This window comes from Eretmochelys imbricata, chromosome 16 (assembly GCF_965152235.1).
Source record: "Eretmochelys imbricata isolate rEreImb1 chromosome 16, rEreImb1.hap1, whole genome shotgun sequence".
In the NCBI taxonomy this organism is placed as follows: Eukaryota; Metazoa; Chordata; order Testudines; family Cheloniidae; genus Eretmochelys; species Eretmochelys imbricata.
Window position 1 is genome coordinate 11026148 of NC_135587.1, and position 22832 is coordinate 11048979.

A 22832-nucleotide genomic window follows, 5' to 3' on the forward strand; every position below is an offset into this window, starting at 1 on the left:
TCTCTCGCTATTTTTCAGTAAAATTGAACCATTTATTGTGAAATTAGAAGTGCTGTGTGTTTAGAAAAGATATTTCCTTGATTTAAAAAAATACATTTCCCCTTAGGCAAGACCTCAGCTGCAACAGAGCAAACTAACCTTTCGAAACATTTCTTTAACAATAATAACAATTGCCCACTCTGTCTTCTCTCCATGTTTTTAATGACACATGGCTGACCCCCTTTAAGCCGCAGCCCATTGGATCCCAAACTTTCAAAGTAAGAGTCTCACCTATTCAAAATAGTAAAACTCAGAGACATCCGGGTTATGGCTAAGTACTGGATTATGAATAAAGCTTCCAATTTCAAGTAAGGATTTAGAGACTTTCTGAAAGAAGGATTGAAATCAACAGGAGCCTTTCCATTCCCTTCAATCAGGCCCTAATGGTGGGAATGCAAATCACTGCATGGTGAGACTGCTTGTGGAGACCATATATAGTTCCGCCCACCCCCCTCCATAAAATAGTTTGAACGAGTGAATGTTATAGGGAAAGGAGTGTTAAGACAGGCATCAAAGAGGCCAAGAAATGAGCAACTTTCCAGACCTCTGGGAGTTAGCTGCTATCTTCTTGCTTCATTTATTTACCCAATCTGAGATGAACTTAGAAAGAGGGTTAATTTTAAATTAATTCTTAACCAGATCAGAACCTGCATGTAGGTTTCCTGTTCCCTTCTGCAGAGCCTGCCAAGCTGTCTTGATGTATTTCCCATTTGGGCTGTCCTCGATGGTAGACTCCAGCTGATCTCATACAAGCATGCACACATGCATTCTCTTTCCAGGAACTGTCTCTCTACTCCTCTTTCCCATTGGCCCAGGTCTCATTTGATGAGGTGACTTTTGTTTGAAATTTGCTTTCCAAATATAAGATTTTCCTCCTTCATTTTCCTTAGATAAACGTGGATATTTTTGCCTCTAATTTTGGCTTCAGTCTGCAAGAAAAGATTCTTCCCCACCCCACAAGGAGAATTATTTTGGTTGGGGAGAATTGTATCCTCAGATATACAGATGCTTATAAGCTTGGGTGAGAGTCTGAATATGGAGGAGAGAGAGAAGAGGAATATACCTCCTTTTAGAGGTTCACACAGCTTTTATTTTGGGTGTGAATTCATCTTTCCCATTGTCACGAGTTGGTCACCCTGATGACTGAATAAAACATGCATTCCCTCTCCCTTTTAAAAGTATATATTTAGAGTGGTATTTTAAGAGCCTAAGGAAATTAGGAGCACAAGTTCCATTGAAATTCATTAGGATTTCTGCTCCTAATGTCCATAGGCACTTTGGAAATTCCAACCTTAATTTATAAGACATTTATGGAGTGTTCATAACATTGCATTCCTTATTTTTCCACTGATTTTCTTTTTCCAGTGCAGCTGACAGTGGGACTTTTGACATGCTGTCAAAATGACATGGGCGGTTGTGACATGACACCCTCAGAGCCGATACCATGGGCCTGATTCTCCTCTCAGACTAGTTCTACACTTGTACAGCTCCACTGATTTCAGTGACGTTACTCCTTATTTACAGTAGTGCACAAGAGATCGAAGACAGGCCCATATAAGCATTTGCTTCCACCCAGGAGACACTATATTTCCATGAAGATGTGTGTACGGTGATTGCGAGGGAAAATCAGTGGTTGCCAGACCTGGGTTTGAGATACTGTGGTTATTTCCTTTTCATGGTGCAGGGAGTCAATGTGATCTCTTGCGTGCCCACTGTTCTTGCGTGCTGACATTTTCATGGCAACCTCTGTATGCCTTGTTCACAAGAAGAGCTGGGCATCTCCTTCACTTTGTCATGGATTTGTTACTCTAATGGAAACTGCAGCTTCACAGCTTAGGCAGACACCTTGGTCCAACTGCTAGAATTCCTGGTTTCCCAACAGCATTTCAGCTTTACAGTTCTCCACTGACTCCTTGTTTATAATGAAGATAAGTTTCCCCTTTGTGGGAAGGCCAATGGTATCCTGTTTTATGTGGTTCTCTGGTACAGGTACTGCATGTTTTCTTGTTACATAACTATGTCACCACTGTGTGTATTTTATAGTTTGAAGAAAGTACATTTGCTTTTCCCAGTTCCATTGAACCTTGTTTTATTACTATCAACCTCACTGTAGCAGCCAAGAACCAGCTTATGCAGGGTGGGCTGTGTTTTTTACTCCTTTGACTTATGTCTATGTAACGATACACGTATACATATAAATCTCTGCCTGTATACACAGATACACACTTAACAACTCTTTATGTCATGGACAGGGCTGTAGGCAAAATAAACTAAAATAAAATCAGCATCTCCCAACTGCTTCTCAGCTCCCTGAGTGCAATAATCGGGATCTGAATAACAGACCTACAGTTTGTTTAGACATGGTTTGGAAACCATGCACCCTCAGCTCCTTCCACAGAAGTGCATGACCTGGCATACCTGAGCCAGCATAAACCATTCCTCAACAACATGCAATCCCCTCCCCTCACCCCTGCCCTAAAAAAATTCCTTCCATCTGAGAATTCTCTCTTCGATGGGCCAACACAACCCTCTCAGAAAGGTGGCCTCTCTCTCCTTTCAAGCATTCGTTCAATTCTCTCCTGCTCTCTCTGTCTCCAAGAAGAAATTACTAAGAAGACAATCATCTGCAAAAGCATAACAAACCTGATCATCTTTTGTAGTCCCTCCTGTGACTTTTTTAAAGAGAAAACAAAAAAGAATCTCCTCCTCCTCTGATCTCAGACTTGTTATTTAATGCTCCTTTTCTTAACTCATTCTGCTATAGTTTCCAACTCTTCTGCTTTCTTTCATTTTACGCAATTGCGGTCAATCTGCTTCTGGTGAAATTACTGAATTTCTCAGAGAGCTGTTAATCATAGAAGTCTTGGCCCGTGACTTGGGTTATAATTCAATGGGGTTTTAACCTTCACCCTGTTTTGGTAATTGGCAAACAGCATCATTTGGCTTTTATTAAGCTAGAATGTGGTGCGCTTTTTTTTTCTCTTCAACACATTTTCACAGGGAGAAACTGCAAGGCATTCAGTTGTTAACACACACCTCCCAAACACTGCTTAGCTGCCTTGAGATCTTAGAGGTGTTTTGAAAGCTTGAGCATTTTGAGGTCTTCATTTCAGCAGAAGTCTCACTGGACATGATATTTCACAGAGCAGGAGAACCAGGTGGAAAAATTTTCATGGAGTCCTGGTAGTGGAACTCAGGGGTCCTGACACCTGCCCCACCCCGCTCTAACCACTGTGAACCACTCCCCTTCCAAAGCAGGGAATGGCACCTAGGAGTCTGGCTAACCAGTCAGTCTAATGGCTCTAATCAGTAGGCTATGCCTCTCCTTCCTTTCAGTTCACTCAGTTTTAGAGCCAAACTTTTTAGAAAGCACTGAAGTGTTCAGGTAATTATTTCTCACGTACACGCACACACACACACGCGCACCTTCTTTCTTTCTGCACTTCACTCCTATCAACATATACATCCACAATTCCCACTGAGGTCCCTCTGGGAACTGGGCTGAGGTCAGTTTCACCCAAGTCATTGAATGAATACCCAACAGCTGGTAACTATTTCTGATCACTATCAGGGATAGGATTTGAAGCAGAGAACCTAAAATGAAAGGCTCTGAACCCCATTCCAAATCCCCTGACCCATCCAATCCCCTCTGTCTAATAAATTCTGATATTTGCCTTACACATATTCAGAACTTCTGCTTCAGAACAAAGGAATCGACAAGATGTTAGCAGAAAGCTGGAGAAAAGAAACTAAACAGACAACAAGATTTTCAAATCTTTCTTTGGTTGAACTGTATAACTGCAACCAGCAGTGTAACTGGAAGTAGCCTGATGCATCTGCTTTTCTAAAGCATTCATCAAAGCCTACTTTGTTTTGCGTAAAGAGAGAGAGTCTGCTTTTTCTCGGTTGACAAGTGCCCTCCAGACAGACCAGAAGAAATGTCCATCTCTGCTTTCTTGTGTCCACCTCAGTGAGACCTGGTGATGATGAGAACATTAGAAACATGGGTAGAGGATGTGTGTGTGTGTGTGTGTTATGTGCACTGTCATAGAATCAGGGTAGACAGAAATGTTTAAGATCTAAGGCCCAAAGCTATCCTCAACTACACAGGTAGTTACATCTGTGTAAAATAAGGTCAGAATTGACCCTCTGTTGTATGTCAGGGTGCATTTGTGTGTCTTTGTGCTTGCCTATACAAGTATATTTGGCAGAGAGATCATTAAGGAAATTACTTAAATAATGAGGGTGCACAGTGTTAGGATGAGTTCTTGGAAAAAAGTGTTTGACCTCAGGATTAGGGAAAGATATTTGGCTGCTGTAAGCTTTACAAAGCAGGAGGTGTTGTTTTGTTTTTATGTAAGGAAGGAAGAGTTCCTCTTAATTGTCATAATTTTGTACAAACACATAACAATACAGATGTTTCCAGGATTCTGTTACTGGGGTTCCCATTCAGATCACTTAACTACATGCTTAAGTCCCATTGATGTCATATACTTCCAGTGGGATGTAAGCACATGTTTGAAGATAAGCTCATGTTTAAGTGCCTTGCTGAATCAGGGCCAATATTAGAAGAGGGGAATTAGAGCTCAAGTTTTGAGCATATCTAGATTAGAGATTGGCGAAATGGTTCAGATAAAATAAATAAGATAAAAGATAAAATAAAAACTAACTCAGAACTTCAGCATAGATATGACCTGAACTCAAATTTTCTGTGAAGCTCAAAATACTTTGGTTAAATATATATTTTAACAAAGTCACGTGTCTCTTCTCCTCCCAGTTTCAATTGGTGCCACACTGTGAGATAGCCTGTCGGTGCGGTATTATTTCCAACATGGCTGAAAGCAAAAGGCACTAGAAATCTCATAGAACTCACAATCTCGTATTTCTCAAGATCTCCAGTCTGCAAAGATGTGGATGAGTTTGGAGGAGTGCATAGTTCCCCTTCCCCACATACTTTTCCAGGTTTTCCTGATTTGTCCAGAAATGTTGAAAGCCAGCATCACAGATTTGAGTGTCAGGGGTTAGAGAGCTTTGGAGACAAGGTACTTGAAAAGATACAGATAGTAATACAACCGTCCTTATGTTTCCAAACCAGTGGTATCTTCAGAGAGATGAGTCAGGAGGAATCAAGCTATGCAAAAAGTTGATAGTGAAGATCAAAACCAAGTGGTCTCTCATTGTGGGTGTCCCAATTTTTAGGTGCACAGCTTTAAATGCATAGGGCCGGATTGTTGGAGTTTAGTGCCCCTGCAGCTGCTTTTGACTCCAGCTGGTGCTACAGGTGCGGAACACCTCTGAAAATCACACTGAAGCGGTCTCAGGTTGGGCACCCAAATGTAGAGACCACTTTTGAAAATATTGAGTCATACCCTCTCTCTACCTTGGCTTCCCTGTCTGTAACATACCCTTCTTTGAAATCTGCTTAGTGACCCTCCGTTGAACAGTGCAAAGTTTCATTAAGTCATTCGTTGAAAAACTATTGTCCACACTTAAGAAGGTGGATTAAGGCAAAAAAATTATTTCATTCTCAGATTTTTTACTCTTTCGTTCCTTAGGAATGTATGGTTTCTTGAACATGTCGTGTTTTCCCATTCCTACGTGGTAGTACCTGAGAAAGGAATGGTGCAGCCCACCATTTTGTGCTTATGGGCATGATGGGTTCTGTCTGGATGTTTTTTCTTGTTGATATTTGTTTCGCCTATTTAATTCTGTACTTGCAGCACTCGGTTCAGGATGGTGACTCCCAAAGTCATTGGGATTTACAGCTGACAGTAGCTGATACCAAACTGGAACTAGTAGCAAGAGAGCCAAAAGTATTTAAATTGGAAACATTTGGTAGTGGTAGTTGTTGTTTTACAAAAAGTGAATGGTTGTATTGTTTTTTATGAAGTCATTCTTATAGAGTTACATGCCGAGAGAGCTGCTTGGATGAGCCTGCTAACCAAAGCATAATCTGGAGCCTCGAGGGATTGCTAAAAATGTTCCCCAGTCATTTGCTAAGACCACAAGGGGACTTGTAAACAGAAAGAGGAACATCACAAGAAGTGTTATTTAATGCTTTTGCCTCTGGCATTTCAGTTCTGTACGACTATCAATGGTCATCTGGGGGCCAGATTCTTGTTCTCACATCCACCAATGTAAATCAAGACTAGCTCTGTTGACTTCAGTGGAGTTACTCCAGATTTGTACTGGTGTAAGGACAACAGAATTTGGCCCTAATTTTTCTCAGGTTTATTCCTTCCTATGATATCCTTCAAGGCTTGAATTCAGGGTAGCATCAATATGCTGTACATTGGTGCACATCAGATATTTACTGAAAAGGATCTGTTATTTTATTTATTTTTATCTGTCTTTTGTGCAGAAGGGTTTAATTCTTCCTGCAAGGTTTACAAGGTTCACAACATGTATTTTTGAGAACAGATTTCTCCTTATTCGATATGTTGAATTATCAGTAATGTTCACTTTGTTCCTCAACAACACAACTTACTTCTCAGTGAAGCACCAAGGCAGAAGAAACTCACATACAAAACATCACTGTCCAAAAATGGAGGAAAACAAAATAACAATTAGCCTCAGTGCACAGGTGTAGTTGGAATGTGTAGTGAGGATTGGACAAACCATCATGGTTCAATATCCATTCCCTTTTAGTGGCCAGATTCAACAGCCTTATGAATGTTAAGTGGGACCCTCTTCAGTAATTACTTCCACTCATGTCAACAGGACTAGTTGCAAAGTAAGATGCTGCTCAATTTTAAGTAAGGGTGGCTGCCTCTAGGACTAGTTGAGGGAGTGCTTCTAAAAGACTCAGTACCAGAGATTTCAGTGGGATGGAAATGGAGCTTATGGAGTAGGATACTACTCGTTCACAGTTTGGTCCTAAGTGGGAATTGTGGCAGCGTCTTTCCGATACTGTGAGCTTACTTAGGCTGGGAAGCACCAACCTAGAGGAAAGGGATGGGAATTGGGCCCATGGAGTCCGTCCGAATGCAAAGGATATAAGCAGCCCAACTCATTCCAGCGAAAGGCTTCCAAGAAGCAAGGGATGATTGAATTCCAAGCGTAGGTTACTTCCCAGGCGGGGTTATTTCCTAGTTGGAAGAGAAATGATTTGATACAGCGACAGAATACTGTGTCCAAGTCTGATTTGCGACTCAGGAAGTCCCAAGTTCTAAACCTGGCTCCACCTTTGACTCTCTGTGTGGCTCTGGGCAAGTCATTTCCCCTTTCTGTATCTCCTTTCCCAGCTCTAAAATGGGATTAATTGCACTGACCCAGCTTCCTCACAGGGATATCATGAGGTAGTTACTTAGTGCAGTAGTTCTCAACCAGGTGTCAGGGCCACCTGGGGGGCCGCGAGCAGGTTTCAGGGGCGGCCGCCAAGCAGGGCCAGCATTAGACTCACTGGGGCCCAGGGTAGAAAGCTGAACCCCCACCACATGGGGCTGAAACCCAGGGCCCTGAGCCACGTCGCCCGGGGCTGAAGCCAAAGCCTGAGCAATGTAGCTTCACGGGCATGGGGCCCCAGGCAGTTGCCCTGGTTGCTACCGCCTTTTATATGCAGAAAACCAGTTATTGTAGCACACGTGGGCTGTGGAGTTTTTATAGTATTGGGCGGGGGAGGGAGAGCCTCAGGTTGAGAACCCTGACTTAGTGTCCATACGACACTTTGACCATGTAAAAATGTCATGTAAATCATTAAAAGCGGCAGAGTCCTGTGGCACCTTATAGACTAGCAAACGTATTGGAGCATAAGCTTTCATGGGTGAATACCCCCTTCGTCGGATGCATGTCATGTAAATCATTGTTTCTCAACCCGCAGGCAGCTTGCAGCCCAATCATCCCCCAGCTGCAGCCCATGTGACATTCTCAGGGCCATGCAGGTAGTATCTCTATTGTGTGGGTGCGGCCCAGGTAACACACAGAGAGCTGCATTTGCAGCCCACAGTATTAAATAGGTTGAGAACCACTGGGTAAATGCTCAAGTTCCTGAGCTGGATACGTTTTCAGTAGTTGTTGTGTCTGGGTTATCATAGACTGAAAGACTTTGCTGCACACAATCCTCTATGTGTCGTTTAAAAAAGAAATCACTATTTTGCAAATTGTTTTAAATGTTAATATCACTTCCTGCGAGGAAACAGAGAGGTTCCATCTGTTCAAATGCTTTGTGGACAGGAAGGCAGCATTGGAGTGATCTGAAAAGACAGCATGCTACTGAGCTTGTTCAAACTGATAAGAGCTTATCACTAGCTACATACCTGGAGTTGTGTCCTTTGAGTCTCAATCCAGTTCCCCAAAAACAGGTGTCAGCATCACAAAAACACCGGCTTTATCGGTATGGTCCGACCCTTGTAATTTCAGCAGAGACCAAAGATTGGATGGTGCCTGGAGACCGAACAACATCCCTAAACCTTGAAGATGGTTCTTCTCTGGCAAGGTTTGGTGGAGCGCTGAAGGGAAGCCTGAGATGCTGCAGTGCACACTGTTCGTGTTCTGTGTATCCTGTACAAAAACCAAATGTCATTCTCGAGCATTGACGACCTGGCCCCTTGCACCAGCATTTTGTTCAGACGCACAACATCTATAATGTGCTGCAGGTGTCATTGCCAGCAGGCACTCATTCAGCAGGAAGTGTGACAATGGTGCCTACTGTTCCCGGATGATTTTTGCAAAACTAGTTCAGTATGCAAGCTGTGTGACTTGTACGTGCTGCCCTACCAATGAAGCATTTGTCAGCGTAGCCTTGTTCTGCAAAAATGAACTAAAGGGGCCTTTTCTTGTTTCCTTACTAGCTGTGTCCACTACTCCTGCGAAGCCACTGACTGTCAAGAGCTGGAGATTGAGAATGCTGTGCTGAACTGCACCAGTGGGGAGCTCTACAACGGTGCCCAGTGCAGTGTGAGTTGCAAGATGGGCTACATTCTGCAAGTACAGCGAGATGATGACCTTGTCAAGAGCCAGGTGTGTTGGGGGTTCTCCAAAAGGAGAGATGGGTAAATATAAGTCTGGATAAAATAGGAACTGACCCACACTTTCATCTACATTTCAAAATCTTTTTCAAACATGCCTCTGCACTTCCTAGTCCCTCCCAGGCTCAGCAGCAGAGGAAATACTGGAACACCGTAAGAAAGTCCATTCTCATGGTACAATTTCTGGTCTGATCCAGGAGTAGGACATACCAGGAGTGTCACAAGAAATCCTGTTTTCACGAGATTTCAAGGTCACTTTTACCAACCCAGAAAGTTGGAATAGGTTCACAGGAAGTTCTTAAATTGTGAGAGCTGATCAGAATAGAAAGTCCAAAGCTTTGGAGGTTCCTTCATCATCACATGGATGATAAAAAGTTGGGTCTTATTGTAGAAAGCCTTTCATGAAAGTATTTCCAACCAGCTTAGAAACAATTTTGTTGCCCCTCATAAAATGCAAGAGAGAGAAGTTGAGTATTACTACCTTCCTTTGCAGTTGGAGAAATTGAGGCACGGAAAGGCCAAATGGCTCACACAAGATCACACAGGTAGGCATTGTCAGGACTGAAAATAGAATCCAGGTATCCTCATCCGCAAATCTATGCTTGAGCTTGTAGACTACACTCCTTCCCAACATCCAAACAGCTATAGCAAGATTAGATAAATCTGTAGCTTCTATATGTCTTCTTGTTTGAGAAAGGGGCAATTCTATAGAAACATGTTCTAATGATGGGTGAACCTCAGATGTTTCTGAAATTTAGAATTCCCAAACATTTAGATGGTTATTCTGACCTTATCTGATCTTATTAGGTCTGCAAAGCTGAACTGTGAATCTTACGAGCACGAGCTTTTTGGTGAGATTTCTGGTGTTTTCTCTTTTGTCTTGGCCTGATAATGTCACAGGCCACGCCTCTTTTGCAGCATTTCATTCCATCGGCTTCCAGCCAGAAACCTGACAGTGCAGAGATGCACAAACATGAACGACAACAAGGGGAAAAGTGTACCCGGGTTTTTCAGACTTAAAAAAAAAGGGGGGGGGGGTCAGACCTTGATATGCTGCCTCCCCTTAATGATGAGCTAAGCCTCCCATTCCACAAGTGCATTTGTTGGCAGAGAGGGCAAGGGACAGGGGAAACTGTTCATTTGTTTTCCTGTTTAAACAAAACCCAGAAGGGAAGGCAACACCACTTAGCAAATTTTACATTCATTTTGTGCTGGAAATATTTATACTTTGTTCCTGGAAAATCTATGGTGTGTGTTGATAGCATGGCAGAGTGTTCATGTGTGTTACAGGAAGTGTGGAGTGTGTGCAAAGACCTTTTAGAGGAAACCTTGGAGAACCCTCCTTGGAATCCTTTTTTCCCCACTCCCACCCCCAAATACCTGACACTTGCTACAATCTGGTGCATTCCAAAGCCAAACTATTTGCTCTTCAGAAGGATTCTTGTGCGCGCCAGGCATAAGTCATCCCCAGGCAGGGATGATTTTTCAGTGCCCGGAGAGGGGGCTGAACTCCATCAGAGCTGTGAAAATCACTCCGGCTTTCCCTGCAGTTTGCGGGGAGAGAGTTAATGTGGGGGAGGGGGAGTTGTCCCATGACTCTCACATGCAGAACCTCCCTGGATTCGTGTTAAGTTTGGGGGCAAAGCTTTGGAGTTTTCCGATACGCACATGCTGGTTCCCTCTTCTCAGACTTGTGTACGTAAAACCAGTTGGGTCCTGCCCATGAGACCAACAGTGCTTTAGTTCAGGTGTTCCACATAGGCACTATTTTCTGTGGTAGGGGCAACAAGCGTGGTGTTGTGGGGGATGTAAAGGAAAACAGCCACACTCAGCAGCTTGTCTGGATTTGTAAAATACTGGGCTCTTCATAAGATCACTGAGGGGGAGACAGAGTGGAGGGGAATGAGTCAGCCCTTTCAACTCCATTACAAAACAAATACAGGACCCCATGAGCTGGGCCTCTTCCATCTTAATTGGCATCAGCACCAGAACCCTAGCTCCAGCTGAGCATTTTTGCAGACTAGAAAACAAAGTCTCAAACAAGCCTGAATGACTGACCAGGGAAATAGTTGGACTAGATCTTTACATTGAGAACACAGGAATCCACAAACCAAATAAAACAACTAAAATTGTTTCACCAACACCGTATCACTTAAATGGGAAAAGTCCCTAATGGGGAAGATTGAAGCCAGTTATTACTGTATGGTTTTGATCAGAGAACCCTGGTTTCAAAGTGTGCTTTTTTTCTGCCCCCAAAGCATTCAGGACTTGATCTGATTCATATGACACAACTTGAGATGTTAATTCCACTAGCCAACGAGATTCACTGTCTGTCACAATGCTCTTATCCGAACCCTGAGTCCATCCCTCATCAACAAAGCACTTAAGCACATGCTTAAAGTTATGCATGTGCTTAGGAGATATCACCATGCTCCACACAGGGGTTCTTTATTTCATTGCAGTCAGGTGCTTCAGGCTGGAATTTGGGTTATTTTCACACAAGAAATAAAAGCTCTGTGAAATCCTGGAATTTAATTATCATAGTTTAGATTCCTTTCATTTGTTTTTGTCCTTCCTCAATTGCTTCCCAACTTCCAGTTTCTCTTCTGATGACAGTAGTTCAGAAGTAAAATAGGATGTATGGATTGTTGACTATCTATAACCAGTGGCCTTTTTTGCCCTGGGTTAGGATGGAATCTCTGTGTTTGCACAGTGGTTTTTTGTGCAGAACTGGAAACATGTTCCACTCGTTCAACTGAAGGAAACTGGAGAAAGGGAGAAGGAAAGCAGTTTTGCACAAGCTGGTATTCCATAGTGTTGGGTAGGGAAGGAAATCAGGCATCTGAAAGAGAGTCATGAAGATCTATAGCCTTCTTGGCAGGAGGGACAGTGAGGACTGCCATGCTGATGAAAATGATTGATGATCATGCCCTGATTTCAGCACCAGAGCTGAATTTCTCATAGACATTTCAGGGTGAGGCTTTTTTAGGGACTGAACAGAGAGAATTCTGGGGCAGATTTAAAAAAAGGAAAAAAAAAAAAGATTTAGGAGCACAAGTACCCTTGAAAGTCAATCTCTATCACCCTTTAGGCACTTCTGAAAATCTCCATCTCAGTGGCTAAAGACTGTTCAGCCTTTCGGTCTGTGTTGAGTCCCGGTCCTTACCCATTCCTGGGACATGAAGATAAGAACATAAGAACAGCCCTACTGGGTCAGACCACAGGTCCATCTAGACCAGTATCCTGTCTTCTGACAGCGGCCAGTGCCAGGTGTCCCAGAGGGAATGAACAGAACAGGTAATCATCAAGTGATCCAGCCCCTGTCACTCATTCCCAACTTCTGGCAAACAGAGGCTAGGGACACCATCCCTGCCCATCCTGGCTAATAACCATTGTTGGACCTATCGACCATGAACTTATCTAGTTCTTTTTTGAACCCTGTTATAGTCTTGACCTTCACAACATCCTCTGGCAAGGAGTTCCACAGGTCGACTGTGCATTGTCTGAAGAAATACTTCCTTTTATTTGTTTTAAACCTGCTGCCTATTAATTTCATTTGGTGACCCCTAGTTCTTGTGTTATGAGAAGTAGTAAACAGCACTTCCTTATCTACTTTCTCTACACCAGTCATGATTTTATAGACCATATCTCCCCTTAGCCATCTCTTTTCCAAGCTGAAAAGTCCCAGTCCTATTAATCTCTCCTCATATGGAAGCCATTCCATACCCCTAATCATTTTTGTTGTCCTTTTCTGAACCTTTTCCATTCAATCAGTGCTCTTTTGGGGGGGGGGGGGGCATCTAAGGGCAAACTCCGTCAGGTGACAGAACCCTGAATACAGCGAAGCCATGTGCAGTAAACAGAAGTGAAGTGGTGGCCTGGCTATTTACTGTAACTGTCTCTCAACCTCACCTAACTATATTGACGACAAAAGAAGCTCAGTGTGCGGATGGGGGCTAAATCCTCAATGCACCTTTCCCCACATAGGGCCGTTTTAAATTACCCACTACATCTGTTTCTTACTCTAGCCATATTTCATTTTGTCCCACCTTTCTTTTTCTCCCATCGTAATCTCTCTTGTTCTTCTTTTCCTCCCTCCTCTCTTCTTCTTTCATTACCTTTCTCTTGCTCCCACTCCCCCCATCCCTTTTTTGTCCTGCCTTCCCTAAAAGCCCCCATCGCTTGGTTATTTGTTGTCATCTCTCCTTCTGGATGCCACTGCCGCTGCGGCTGTGGTTGCGAGGTATTACTTAAAACCCAGCAGCTCCTTAATGTTGTGCAAAGGCATCATCAATCATGCCAGGCAAAGAAAGCACAGTTCATGTGGGTTCAATTAGCGGCACAGTAAGTGGGCAGCAGAGGAAGAGTACTTAGAGGAGAGCACACAGCTGTTCATTTTTAAGGAGGGGAAACTTCACACGTGAAACGACTCTTGAAGAAGGAGCAGACAGATCTCGGGTAGTGGGAAGGGGACGTGGATTCTCACAAGCTGTCAGAAGTCCCAAGAAACAACTTTTATGAGACTGGCTGAGTTTTAGTTCCTTTAATCTGCACCAGACACTGGGTGACTGTGTTTCATTTTTTCAATCTCTCCCTACATAAGGCTCATTTTGGAAGGCAGAGGAGTGAGGGCAGCAGTTGCTGGGGATGCCAGTCAAAGCAACACAAAGTGCCCAGAATGACAGCTAATAAACCCCAGGCAAAAGCCAAGTGCTGCACAGATGCTGCCTTGGGCTGTGTGGCCTTGAGAGGTCTCCCCAGCTAAGCAGGCTTGTGCCTGGTCAGTATTTTAGTGGGAGAGCTGCAAGGAAAAGCATGGGTGCTTCCGGATATGATGCAGCTGATGATTCAGGGGGTGGTGCTGCTCCCTCTGAGGCAGGATTGATTAATGTCCCACTGTGGAATTAAGGAATGCTCTGTTGTTGGATCTGCCATCTTTTGGACGAAGTCCTGGCCACCTGCAGCCCTCCTAGAGCCTTTAGCACATTTTGCAAAAGGAGGGCTATGAATGCTGGTTCCCTGGATACATTTACTATAACTGGCAATCTAAATTCCCCCTGCACATTGAAACAAATAAGTTAGCTTTCACTTTCTTTGCTGAAAGCCATGACTGTGATGTTCTGCCACAAAGGTATGTGCGTTTCAGTATTAATTAAAGTGACGATGGTAGATGATCGATATGCCTTAAAGAGTACAGTATCAATGACCTTGAAAACCAAGAGCCCCCACCAGACAATGTAGGGAACCAATTGCTTGAGAAGCCAATGATCTCACACTCTGATATGTTATTTCTTTGCAATGGAACACTGATAATGTGCACTGGCTGAAGGGTTTGAAGTATCCTAGTGATTCTTCTTATCCTGAAGAGGACTGGAGGGAAGCCTAGGGCCGAATGCAACAAGAGACTGAATTTTCCTGTTACACAGCAGAGAATGATCATGCCATAGCAGGATACAGGACAGAGGCAGCAATAAGTGCAGATTAAGTGCACTGCTGATACATGATGTCTTCTAAGCTACAGGGCAATAACACAGTCACTTACCATTTCCAACAGGCTGCAGCTGATTGCACCTATACTATTCAACTAATATACAACACAGCTACTGCTGAAGCCCTTCAGGAATAGTGCAGTGCACGCTTGACTATTTCTTGAGTGGGTGGGCCTGCATAAATGTATAACGCCGGGGCTCAAGGTTCTGTATTACTTCCCTGTTTGTGGGAGCAGTTCAAGGTGTTCAGAAAATGCTTTGAACACTCTGACTGGGCTGGGGGCCTGGTTAATGAAAAGATTCTTTAAATACATTAGGAGCCAAGAGAAAGGAAAAGGAAAGTGTAGTTCCTCTGCTTAACAGGGAAGAGAGCTAATAGCAGATGACTTCAGGAAGGCTGAGGTGTTGAATGCCCATTTGGCTTCACTAAAAAAGATAATGGTGACCAAATACTCAGCAGAATTAATATTAACAAGGGGGAAGGAACACCAGCCAAAATAGGGAAAGAACAGGTTAAAGAATGTTTAAATAATACGTAAGGAACTAGCGGAAGCAATCTTGGAACTGTTAGCGATTATTTTTGAGAACTTCTGGAGGATGAGTGAGGTCCCAGAGGGATGGAAAAAGGTAAACATACTGTGATAAAGTTCCTCCTCTACCTTGGTGGGTCCTGCACTTATTGGCGGATTTTGCTCACCCCAGTGATTCACAGTAGCCTTCAGTTTGACCACTTTTGTGGCTCAAATCTGCCGTTCACTCAGATAACCTCATCACTGGCCAGCATGGGGAAAAAAGAGTAAGAACAATCCCCACAGTTTCTGCTGATCCGCCATGTGGGTCGGGAAGCAGCCTAGAGACCTTCCCCTCTGGTGGAACCTCCTGTGTTGGGTCCGGACTTGGGAGGTTTGGGGGGAACCCGGGCCTGCCCTCTACCTTGGGTTCCAGCCCAGGGCCCTGTGGACTGCAGCTGTGTAGAGTGCCTCCTGGAACAGCTGTGTGACAGCTACAACTCCCTGGGCTACTTCCCCATGGCCTCCTCCCAGCACCTTCTTTGTCCTCAGCACAGGACCTTCCTCCTGGTGTCTGTTAACGCTTGTACTCCTCAGTCCTCCAGCAGCACATCCTCTCACTCCCAGCTCCTTACGCACACCTCACTAACTGGAGTGAGAGCCTTTTTAAACCCAGGTACCCTGATTAGCCTGCCTTAATTGATTCTAGCAGCTTCTTGATTGGCTGCAGGTGTTCTAATCAGCCTGTCTGCCTTAATTGTTTCCAGAAAGTTCCTGATTGTTCTGGAACCTTCCCTGTTACCTTACCCGGGAAAAAGGGAACTACTTAACTTGGGGCTAATATATCTGCCTTCTATCACTCTCCTGTAGCCATCTGGCCCGACTCTGTCACAATACATAGTATCTGTATTTCAAATGGGAAGAAAGAGGACCTGGGGAATTATAGACCATTCAGCCTACCTTCAATACCTGGAAAGATACTGGAAGAAATTGCTAAACAATCAGTTTGTAAGCACCTAGAGAGTAATAGGGTTATAAGGAATAGCCAGCATAAATTTGAAGAACAAATCATGCCAAACCAGCCTAATTCTCTTCTTTGATAGGTTTCCTGGCCTAGTAGATGTGGCGAACCAGTAGATATACCTTGATTATAGGAAGGCTTTTGACACAGTCCCACATGACATTTTCATAAGCGAACTAGGGAAATGTGGTGTAGTTGAAATTACTCTGAGGTGGGTGCACGACTGGTTGAAATATCCTACTCCAAGAATAGTTATAAATGGTTCCCAGTCAAACTGGAAGGATGTATCTAGGGGAGTCCCGAAGGAGTCAGTCCTTGGTCCAGTACTCTTCAATATTTTTACTAAGGACTTGGATAATGGAGTGGAGAGCATGCTTCTAAAATTTGTGGATGACACCAACCTGGGAGGGGTTGCAAGCACTTGGAGGACAGGATTGGAATTCAGAACAACCTTAACAAATTGGAGAATTGGTCTGAAATCAACAAGATGAAATTGAATAAAGACAATCACAAAGTACTACACTTATGAAAATCAAATGCACAACTGCAAAATGGGGGATAAATGGGAAGGTGGTTGTATGGCTGAAAAGGATCTGGGGGTTATAGTGTATCACAAATTGAATATGACTCAACAATGTGATGCAGTTGCGAAAGAAAGGCTAATATTCTGGGGGATTGTCATGGGTTACACTACTCATCACTGGGGTGCCTCCTTGCACCTGTGTCTGGGGGTTAGCTCTGCCCAATCTGATGCCCCCTTCTGTGTCTTGCTCATGCTACAGCTCTTTTCATGTTCCAGGAGTTGCAGGGCTTCCTCTTTGTGAGTCAGGATACTCCCTCTTCATGGCTGGGCCCTCCAGCCAGGTCACTATGTGTTTACCACCTTCCAGAGTGTCACAGTCTCACTGGACCGGCTGATCAGGTATTCTACCCAGCAGTCCTCCAATCCAAGGCAATGCAACTTCCCCAGTGGCTGGTAGGAGAACCCGGGCCTACCCACTACTCCAGGTTCCATCTTAGGAATCCTTGAATCAGCAGCCAATGTCTGTACTGTCCCAAATCTTGCTGCTGTTTCCCTGAGCTTCTTCCTACTCCACCCCATCAGTTTTGTGCTCTACCAACCTTCTGGGTAAACCCATCCTTCAGGGCCAGGATTCCAGGGCTTCTGCTCTCCCCCTGGGTCTCCTCCTTTCCCTCTCTAAGCCCAGAGAGTGACTGCAGGCTTCCACATTACAGCCCCTGTCTGTTGCATACTTCCTGGCTTTATACTAGCCCCACCTGCTCCCTGCTCAGCTGGACTCCATGCTTATCAAGCCTAACGCTCGCTCAGATGTGACTTGTCGGGTTATTTAACGCCCTGTGAGCCACAATAATCCTTTTCAGGAGCGTCATATGCAAGCTACACTATGTAATTGTCCTGCTCACCTGGGCATTAGTGAGGCCTCAGCTGGAGTCCTGTGTCCAGGTCTGGGTGCCGCACTTTAGGAAAGATGAGGATAAATTGGAGCGAGTCCAGAGGGGAGCAACAAAAATGATGAAAGGCTCAGAACATGAGTTCTTTGAGGAAAGGGGGAAAAAACGGGAATGTTTAGTCTTAAGAAGACCGAGCGGGGACCTGATAACAGCCTTCCAATATGTTAAGGGCTGTTGTAAAGTGGACAGTGATCAGTTGTTTTCTGTGTCCACTGAAACTAGGACAAGAAGTAATGGGGTTAATCTGCAGCAAGGGAGATTTAGAGTAGATATTAGGAAAAACTTTCTAACTATAAGGGGAGTTAAGCTGTGGACCAGGCTTCCCAGGGAGGCTGTGGAATCCCCATCATTGGAGGTTTTTAAGAACAGGTTGGAAAAACACCTGTCAGGGATAGTCTAGGCTTTCTTGGTCCTGCCACAGCACAGAGGCCAAGACTTGATGACCTCTCAAGATCCTTTCCAGCCCTACATGTCTATGATTCTATTGGAGAGGCTGTCTCTTCCTCTATATCCTCTCCCAGAAGCAAAGGTCAACTGGGAAGTTCTTGAAGTTGGTTACTACATTAGAACACTCCATACCCAGCAGCTGGGTTTCCTGAGCTGAACTCCCACGCCTTTGGGATTCGCTTCCCTGTGCCTTCTATCAGAGCCTGAGTCCAGTGTCCTTCAGGGCACAGTGCAAGAGGCATGTATTTGGTTTAGCATTTGATTAACAGCTTTTATTTTGTGTTTTAATCTCTGAAATTGACGTGCCGAGCATCCATGGCCATAGGTTCTGTGGAAATTAGCAGATAATAATAATGTTTCTTATGGGAAACAGCGGCTTCCGCTCACCATGGAGCCACACAGCCTGGAGTGCAAAACCACATGCTGCATTGTGGTAGCAGGGAAGACTGCATGTCTCCCTGGTCTACAGAGGTAAAAGGCCTGATTTTCAGAAGCACTGAACACCCACTCCGACTGAAATATGGAATGGGAGCTGGCATCACTCAGCTTCTGAATCAGGCCCTGAACTCCTTCATTAACCCATGTGTTGTCCATTGAAAATAATGGAAATCTCAGTGGTTGAGAAATGCCCAATTTCTACTTCTGCTCCAAGGAGTGCACCAGAAGCAGGCAAGGGGGGGTTGGGCAGGGATGTTACATACTTGAACATTCATCTCTTCACTTCTCTTCTGTGGAGTCTCACACCGTAAAACAACTTTCCTGAAGTACAGACATCTCCAAGTAACTTTCTATCTGCAGTCTATAAACAATTTAAAAATGGTGCAGACAATTTGGAAAGCAATGAAGATAAAGTCCCTGGGAAACACATCCTCTGAAAGTGATGTCCATAATGTCAGTTTGCCTTAGGCTCTCCATGGATCCTAGTATGTTACACTGTGGATCAATAGGAATTTGTTTTGTTTTGTTTTTGTCAACAATGCTTCCTATTTAAAGAAACTTGGTGACCGGGAAAAGGGGTTTTGTGCCCACTTGGGAAGTCTCCAGCCTGTGGGACTGCTTTTTCCATTCTGAATACAACCATATATCAAAGGGAGACAGGTTCGAACTTCTGTTGAAACCATTAGGGTGTTTTGGCAAAAGGGAATTCCAGGTCCCTTTGATGTGTGCTAGAAAAATTTCCCTGGCTTTTATAAACCCAGATCAATGCTTGGCATTGCAAATCTCCTGTGACTGTGCCAGCCCTGAATAAAATATCCCCTGGAGTGACAGGACTGCTACAGTTCAGGCAGATTTGTGCAGGTAGCTTTTCTTTCCTGCTCTAGCTGCCTCTTGCTTTTCGGTCTCTTACATCTCTCTTATTTCTCCTCTCTATCCCACTCTGTATTCTCCTGCAAGGAGTCATACTCTTGGGCTGGCCTTCCCTGGTTTCTAACCACAATGCTTTAAAAGAACATTTAAAATATTGGCTGTGTTATTTGTTCTGTGGTCTTCACCCCTACCTGCCTGTGCTTTGTAGTAAATTCATGGTCTTAGCAGTGGAAGGGTGGTTCCCTCACTTTCTGTGTCCTCTGCTATCTAGCGATTCTGGATATCTGCTGCATCTCTGAGGGACATTCCTCCAAACCACTCCAGGATGGTCTTGTGGCCCAGGCACTAGGTGTGACTCAGGAGATCTGAGTTGAATTTCCAGCTCTGCCACAGAATCTCTGTACAACCTTTGCCACATGTGACCTTTCTGTGCCTCTGTTTCCCCATCTGAAAAATGGGGATAATAATATTGCCTTGTCTGTTGAGATTGTAAGCTCTTCTGTCTCTTACTAGAGGCATGTCCAGTGCCTACCACATTGGGGCCCTGATTCCATTGGGCACTGCCATAGTACAAGTAAATAATAATAGCCACACTTAATGGATGACAGTGTTATCAGAGTAAATGTGAGCATCTCCAGGAAATGGATCACAAAGCACAGTCCCTTGGGTGCCAGAGCACCTTACAGCTTGATGTTCAGCCCTGTCTGGGGTCAGGCACAGCAGCTGTTTCACAGCACATACAGCCGCATCTAAGGAGCGGAAGTGAAGAAGAGATTCACATACGGTGAAAACCGGAGAGTGAGTTGAAGTTGGCAAACAGGAATACCTCCAATTCACATTCAGCCAGGATGCCATGGTTAACATCTTAGTAGCAGAAAAATCACCAACAGTTCTATAACAACCACAGGTTATCAGGACTTCCCTTCTAAGTCTCATCACCAGCAACACAGCACTTCGGGAGCACTGGTTTGGTGCTAACTCAGAGGGGGAAATATCCCCTACTGACTCACTGACACCATTTCCTTAACATCTGGATGTTCTTTGGAAGCCTCTGCTGATGATCAGGCTCGAGACCTGATAGGATAGCAAACATGAGCAGCAGTTAGGCTGTGGGTGGCTCTTAGTGGGTACTGGGAGCTATTTGGTTATTCTTAGGTTTGATGTCTTTGGCCATGCGTCTCTTTCAGCTGGAGTCCAGCATCACAATGACTTGCACGGACGGGAAATGGAACAAACAGGTGGCCTGTGAACCAGTGGATTGTGGCATCCCAGACCAGTACCATGTCTACCCAGCCACGTTCAACTGCAGCGAGGGTACGACTTTCGGAAAGACATGCTCCTTCAGATGCCGACCTCCGGCGCTGCTGAAAGGTATGGAGGGCATTTTGCTGCAAGTTAAGGTTAGGTCTCTAAAAGACACAGACAAGTCGTTATTATTATTATTTATTATTCTATGGGGTTGAAGCATGAAAAAGAATGAGGGCAGAAAGTTACCGGCCAGGTTTTATTTATTCTGGAAGTTAATTTCCCCTTCTCTTTCTGTATGTTGTGAGGGTTTATTTAATACCTTGTCCCTTGATGACTGTGGGCTGGGAACAACAATGAACGCAAAAATTACCACCATAAAATCAAAACTTTAAAAAGTGGTAGGAATAAATAGAATCAGAACCGTGATTCCTCCAGGCTGGCTTCCCTCACTGGGAGGGAGCAGAGAATGTTTAATGCCATCAGTGAAAAGTAAAGCTTGTATCACTTCCTGGGGTGTGCAGGGGAAGGTGTTTATAGACATAGGGTGGGATTTTCAAAATGCCTAAATCCCATTTTTAAAAATGACATGGAAACTCAGGAGTCCAAGTCTCAGTGAAATTCAATGGGACTCAAGCTCCTAAATTCCTGTGTCACTTTTGAAAATGGGACATAGGCTCCTAAGTCGCTCAGGCGCTTTTGAAAATTTTGCACCAGCACCAGCTATGACTTATGTAGCTGGGAGCGCTGTGGTCGTTCATTCTGAGCTACGCGATGAGAGTCCAAACCAAGGGCCAATTTCTGACACCTTTACTCATGTTGAATAGCACCTTATTCCACAAGTGGTCCCGTCAACTCCTACTAGACTAGCAAAGTGGTACTCAGTGTGAGTAAATATCAAAATCCAGCCTGACAAAAGGAAACCTCTGGGCATTGATTATTATTACTGACATCTAAAGAAATCCTCCAAAGTTTTCATCAGGCTCACACATGCCACACAGACAGAAGCTGTAGGGAGGGCTTTGTCTGGAATGAGAAAGGTGAGGGGATTCCTCAGAGCAGATGGCAAGACTGTTGGAAGTAAACAATGAAAGGAACAAACACACCCCAAAAAAACCTCTAAGTTACCCAAAATGTTCTGCAGGGGCTGAATCCTGAAGAGGTGCTGAGCACTTGTAACCCCTTCCAACTTTGGTAGGAACTGCTGATGTTCAGAAGCTTTCAAGATTTGACCCTGTGTCAATAATAGAATATTTGAGAATCTCAGGATTCGTCTGTCTTGTTCACTGAGGTACATTTGGTCTGCCTTTGCATCCGCACCCCTGTGAGGGGGGTACTGCTAGATGGATCACTAAAGCAGATGTCCCAGATGTGATCTCAGCTCCATCTTTTACTTTTTCCTTCCTGCTCCCATCAAGCACAGCATGTGACCTTGATCGTTCATAATTAGGGGTGGACCCAATTCAGACTTTAAGGAACTTCATTGGATGAAACCCAATCAAAACACTGCATCTGAACTTTGGAGAGTTCAGAGCTTATGATTTTGGCCCAGCTCATCTCACAGTCTAAGATAATGCACTGGACATAATGGTCCCTGGGGCTTTTGAACATCCCAGAGTTAACTGGATGTACTGATTGAAGCACAGCTGAGGATCTGGCCCCTGAAATGTTGTCCAAATGGAGCATGTTTCCTTGCTCCGTCTTCTTCCTTCCCATGTCTTCTCTGCTTCCTATTCCATTCTCCCCTTTATGCTCCTTCCCTTTGATTTTGAAGGCAGCAGAAGACTTCAGCCTCCAACCTCCCATTGGCGCACACTCAGTTCCCTGAGGGATCTTTTCCTGATCTTCTTATCTCCTGCTGCCATCCTCTTTCCCAGCCCTCTGCACATCCCAGCCTGTCCCCTTCTCTTCTGCCTTCCCTGCCTGAGTCCATTAAATGATACTCCCCAAAGTAACACATGCTGCTCCTTTCTTTCCTCCTGCTACTGCCTTCCTTTCTCTGATGAGTGCCTATCCCAATTTCACATGGCTTCTAAAGTGCTCATCCCTGCAATCTCTACCCTTCTCACCACTGCCTGATCTGATCTTGTCTGTACACCAAGAAGGCTTCTAACTTGAAAGAACTTTGAAGGCGGGTTGGCTTGTCACCCACCAACACTGAATTAATCTCTAACGTTACTGTATATTTAGGTACACTAGAGATGCAAGGCTTTTTGTATGTATGATGTCAACTCATCTGCTAGTGCTGATTCTGGATTCCAGATGAGGTGCATGAAATGCCCTTAATTTTGTGGGAGGGCAGACTGAATTCTCCATTCATGACAAAATTGTTGAA

The 22832-nt window shown here is 44.3% G+C and overlaps 1 protein-coding gene across 1 annotated transcript in view; it reads left to right on the forward strand.

Annotated features, from left to right (window-relative positions):
* Positions 1 to 22832, forward strand: part of PAPPA (pappalysin 1) — a 213735-nt gene that overhangs the window by 149929 nt on the left and 40974 nt on the right. Inside the window, exons 14-15 of the mRNA XM_077835969.1 lie at positions 8829 to 8997; positions 20440 to 20623. Coding sequence (XP_077692095.1) covers positions 8829 to 8997; positions 20440 to 20623 — 353 coding nt within the window. The remainder of the gene's footprint in view (positions 1 to 8828; positions 8998 to 20439; positions 20624 to 22832) is intronic.